This window comes from Bactrocera dorsalis, unplaced genomic scaffold (assembly GCF_023373825.1).
Source record: "Bactrocera dorsalis isolate Fly_Bdor unplaced genomic scaffold, ASM2337382v1 BdCtg177, whole genome shotgun sequence".
NCBI lineage: Eukaryota > Metazoa > Arthropoda > Insecta > Diptera > Tephritidae > Bactrocera > Bactrocera dorsalis.
Window position 1 is genome coordinate 1 of NW_026038228.1, and position 5,490 is coordinate 5,490.

At 42.3% G+C, this 5,490-nt stretch overlaps 1 protein-coding gene across 1 annotated transcript; it reads left to right on the plus strand.

Annotated features, from left to right (window-relative positions):
- Nucleotides 1-1,262: 1,262 nt before the first annotated feature.
- LOC125780185 (uncharacterized) lies at nucleotides 1,263-3,157 on the plus strand. The gene has a single exon (XM_049461957.1). It carries the CDS (start codon nucleotides 1,263-1,265, stop codon nucleotides 2,730-2,732), a length of 1,470 nt encoding a protein of 489 aa, XP_049317914.1. The 3' UTR covers nucleotides 2,733-3,157.
- Nucleotides 3,158-5,490: the final 2,333 nt, after the last annotated feature.

A 5,490-nucleotide genomic window follows, 5' to 3' on the forward strand; every position in this document is an offset into this window, starting at 1 on the left:
TTTGTAGTACATATGCACTAAGTAGCCGATACCAAGTTGCGTAAAAATATGAACTATACATATTTATGCTAATTAGCTGTTTTGAGGTTATTGGAGTTGTCATATAGCCATAACGACAGTGTATTTGGAAAAATTTCACAATCTTATATTAAGGTGTAGAATCCATTTTTTAGTACATATACATTAAGCAATCGATACCAAGTTGCGTAAAAATATTAACTATACATATTTATGCTAATTAGCTGTTTTGAGGTTATTGGAGTTGCCACATAACCATAACGACAGTGTATTTGGAAAAATTTCACAATCTTATATTAAGGTGTAGAATCCATTTTTTAGTCCATATGCACTAAGTAATCGATACTGAGTTGCGTAAAAATATTAACTTTACATATTTATGCTAATTAACCCTTTTGAGGTTATTGGAGTTGTCATATAGCCATAACGACAGTGTATTTGGAAAAATTTCACAATCTTATATTAAGGTGTAGAATCCATTTTTTAGTACATATACATTAAGCACTCGATACCAAGTTGCGTAAAAATATGAACTATACATATTTATGCTAATTAGCTGTTTTGGGGTTTTTGGAGATGTCATATAGCCGTAACGACAGTGTATTTGGAAAAATTACACAATCTTATATTAAGGTGTAGAATCCATTTTTTAGTCCATATGCACCAAGCAATCAATACCAAGTTGCGTAAAAATATGATCTGTACATATTTATGCTAATTAACCGTTTTGAGGTTATTGGAGATGTCATATAGCCGTAACGACAGTGTATTTGGAAAAATTTCACAATCTTATATTAAGGTGTAGAATCGATTTTTTAGTACAGATGCACTAAGCAATCTATACCAAGTTGGTAGTTGTTGTTGAAGTGAGTTAGTGAAGAGACGTGTTTTTCTGGTGCTCCGTTTATGGCACCAAGTTCGGTAGGAAATAATTTAAAATTAGTTCCTAAGCGCGCGGAAATACACACAGTGTCCGCAACAACTCAACGAAAACAGAAATTGGAGCATCAAAAAGCTATAAAAGCGGTGAGTGTTAAAACACTTAATAAATATCTAGTTATTTGGGAGAAGGTTTCGCACAAAAGGGAAATCGCGAAGAGCGCATTTTCTTAGCTCTCCCTTTACATACCTACTTGGATCCCACAACCCACAATCCACACAAAGAGGAATTCTTGGGGATTACACCTTGAGGAATTTACGAGAAACAGCTGCACTAGCGGACTGCTATAGGAATAGCTGAGGAAATGTCAGCTAAACCTAAAGCAGCACATACCATTACTGGTACTAAGGAGGATCATAGTCCGTTCACAAGGAGCAATAAGACCCCCCGATCACCTGATCGACAATGCGCTCAGATGTTAAAAGTTGCTACACCAACTCCACAAGAAGTGACTCCAACAAACACTGTCTCGCACGATGTGACCGAATTAAATAGCGTCACAATGCCAACTAAAAAGGCTAGCGTAGCCGATCTGCCAATACAAGGCACCACTAGCAGCGAAAATGCAATAAGTGTGAGCGAAGGAGAGAGCACACTTATTGAGCTGGGCATACTGATAGAAGAGCTAATCGCGCTCACCCATGGCCAAAAACAAAGGCATGTTAAACAGCACATGCGTAACATAATTGATAAGATCTCGCAACTGCAAAAACAAGCAGTAGCAGAGGTTACAGAGTCGGCTACCCACCCAATCGCCCAGGTGAAAAGAGGTCGCAGCACTCTCACTGAAGAACCAATGGGGGAGGAGCAGACCCTACAACAAAACAAACGGTCATGCATCAATTCGCCAAAAACACGAGCAAGAACATGTTTAATTAGTCAGTTCAAACAATCAAAACTAAGTTCTCAAATGTTCGAAGCCACGGCAAAGCCGCCAACAAGAATATTAAGTACGCAGCTAGCAAAAGGGCCTGATAATAAGGCAACAACAAATAATCCAATGGAGGAACAGTGGAATGTAGTAGCAAAGAAAGCCAACCAGAAAGCAGCAAAATTACCAAAAACAAAACCACAAGCGATATTAATTTCAAAAAGTGGGGACCTTTCCTATGCGGAAATTCTAAGGAAAATCAAGTCCGACTCAGCGCTCAGCGGATTCGGAAATAACGTCACTAAGATACGTAAAACGCAAAATGGTGAAATGTTGCTACAACTAAGCGGAACTGCGATTCCAACCGACTCCCAGGAGAACATGAAGAAGTGTCTAGGGGATCAAGCCCACATTAAACTGCTGACCCAGGAGACCCTACTGGAGTGCAAAGACATTGATGAGGTTACAAGCAAGGAAGAAGTTCTTTACGCCCTGCGGAGAGAATTAGGTAACACTGAACTGCCGATCTCAACAATTAAGAACTTAAGAAAGTCCTATGGAGACACCCAAACAGCCCTCATTAAACTCCCAGTTGAGGCAGCTAGACAGCTTCTACTGACTAGAAGGCTGAAAGTTGGATGGGTAAATTGCCGTATTCGAGAATACAGACAACCACAGCGGTGCTTTAAATGTCTAGATTATGGACACACTGCAAAAACCTGCACAAATGAGGACAGGTCCAGACTCTGTAGAAGATGTGGCGAAGGGGAGCACCAGGCAAAGGACTGCAACAACAAGCCAAAATGTTTTCTCTGCCTGAAAGCCGGTTCAAAGGAAATTGATCACTTTACTGGAAGCGTCAGGTGCCCAGTATATAAGAAGGCAGCTCAGCAGATAACATGAGATTTCTACAACTGAACGCAAACCACTGTAAAGCGGCTCATGACTTACTAAAACAGTCAGTTGCCGAAAAGCAAATAGATGTGGTTCTACTAAGTGAACCATATAAAATCGGACAAGGCGTAACCTGGATAAGTGACGCTCAAAATAAAGCGGTTATATGGAAATGTAACCCTAACTATGCGCAACTGGAAGCACCCTTCTCTTCAGATTGTTTTGTCCGAACAACATCTAATAATATTAATATATATAGCTGCTACTTACCCCCTAGCCTCAACGACGAGGAATATCGTCGTATTATCGACAACCTAGTGGCCGATGCCAGATGCAAAACGAAAGTTATAATAGCTGGTGACTTTAATGCCTGGGCTATCGAGTGGGGATGCAAAAAAACCAACAGCAGAGGCAAAACCTTACTAGAAGCTTTTGCTTCTCTTGATCTGGAGCTTTTAAATGCTGGCAACCAACGCACATTTAACAAAGGTGGCCGACAATCTGTGATAGACGTAACGTTCGTACACTCGAGCTTAGTTCGCAAATCTCACTGGGAAATTAGTGATCATTACACTTTTAGCGATCACTATGCAATTATATTCGAAATAAATACCGCACACGAACGACAGCGTTTACCGACCCTAAAAAGAAGTAACTGGCGACCCACAACGTTCGACCCAGACCTTTTTGAAGAAGTCTTCATTCTAACTTCTCCTCTCGACAACCTGTTGTCGGCTAACGAAGCTGCTCACTCGATTATGAGCTGTATTAAGAGTGCATGCGATGCTTCCATGTCTAAGTTACCTCGACGCAAATACCATTCCCCAGTGTATTGGTGGAATGAGACGATCGCCAGGTTACGTAAAGAATGCCAGCAAGCAAGGCGAGTATACCAAAGGTCACGAGGTACACCTGTATACACCACTCTCCAAAAACACTTTGAGGAGAAAAGAAAACTACTAAAACAAGCAATTAAAAAAAGCAAACAGGAATGCTTCCTTAAACTGTGCGACGATGTCGAAAACAATGCTTGGGGACTCGCTTACAAAACGGTAATGGGGAAACTCCGCACTGGCGGGCAAATGCCAACCTCCCCCTCAACAATTGAGAGAATTGTCTCGGTCCTCTTCCCTATCCAACCCTCACTCCATCAGGAGATCGTGAGAGTACCACAAACACAGGTTATCCCGGCTGTTTCGAATGAAGAAGTCCGAGAAGCATGCAAACGGTTAAATCCATCTAAAGCCCCGGGACCAGATGGAATTCCGAATATAGTGTTCAAAACAGCGATTGATAGAAACGTAGACCCCTTCCGAACTATGTATAATACATGCATCCAGGAAGGCCGCTTTCCCACCATATGGAAAAGGCAAAACCTGATACTATTGCCGAAACCTAACAAACCTATGACCGAACCGTCCCACTTCCGGCCCCTTTGCATGTTAGACTCCGCTGGAAAGATCCTGGAGCGGATCATACACCAACGGCTAAATAAGGCAATCGACGATGCCGGTGGGTTATCACCCAACCAATTCGGATTCAGGAAGGCAAGATCCACAATTGCAGCTGTAAATTTAGCAAAGACCCTGGCTGAACGAGCTATAAGCGGGAAAAGATGGAAAGGAGGCACAATACAGTACTGTATGGTGGTAACCCTGGATGTAAAGAATGCCTTTAACTCGGCATCCTGGCACAGGATATTGAGCGCACTAAAAAGCTTCTCCGTGCCTCTATACCTTTATAACATAATAGTAAGCTATTTCGAGGATAGAACTTTGAGCTACAACACAAGTGAAGGCTCTAAAAAATATAAAGTCTCTGGTGGAGTACCCCAAGGATCTGTTCTTGGGCCGCTACTATGGAACGTCATGTACGATGGAGTGCTGCGACTAAAAGTACCCAAAAACGTGCATATTATTGGGTTCGCAGACGATATCGCTGTTGTGGTTATAGCAAAACATATACACGATATAGTTTCGATAACCAACAGAACAATACAATTAATAAGCGATTGGCTCGAAACTAACGGACTGAACCTAGCGGAGAGCAAGACCGAAGCGGTTCTCATTACTGGCAGAAAAGTCCGTGAAGTTGCCACGTTCAATATAAAGGGTGTAAGCATCACGACAAAACCGGCAATTAAATACTTGGGAATCATGCTTGATGCAAGGATGCCCTTTAAGGAACACTTAGCGTACACAGGCGAAAATGCTACAAAAGTGTGCAGAGCCTTGACCCGGCTAATGCTCAATATCCGTGGGCCAAAGCAAAACAGAAGACGACTATTAGCTGGTGTACTAAAGTCAGTCGCGCTGTACGGCGTCCAGGTATGGGGAAAAGCTCTAGAAATAAAATCATATCGCCGTGGCCTTTTTTCGATATATGCCACTTGCGCGCTAAGAGTATGTTCTGCGTTCCGCACAGTATCGGAAGATGCTGCTCTAGTTATTGCAGGCTTACACCCTTTAGACCTTCTGGCCAAGGAGATTCAATGCTGTACAAATGACAGGTTACCGCACAATACATTAAAACAAATAGCAAGGGCAGAGACAGTAGATCAATGGCAAAAAACGCTGGGAGGAAAGCGGAAACGGGCGGTGGACATTCCAACTGATCCCCAATGTCGAACCATGGTTAAATAGACAACACGGTGAGGTAGATTTCCACCCAACTCAAATTCTCACAGGACATGGCTGCTTCAAAGCATATTTAAAACGATTCGGGCACGAAAATAACGACACATGTGATTATTGCGGAGGCGATACCG

Excerpts from the sequence above, each read along its gene's own strand:
- LOC125780185 (XM_049461957.1), top strand. The coding sequence starts at position 1,263 with ATGTCAGCTAAACCTAAAGCAGCACATACCATTACTGGTACTAAGGAG.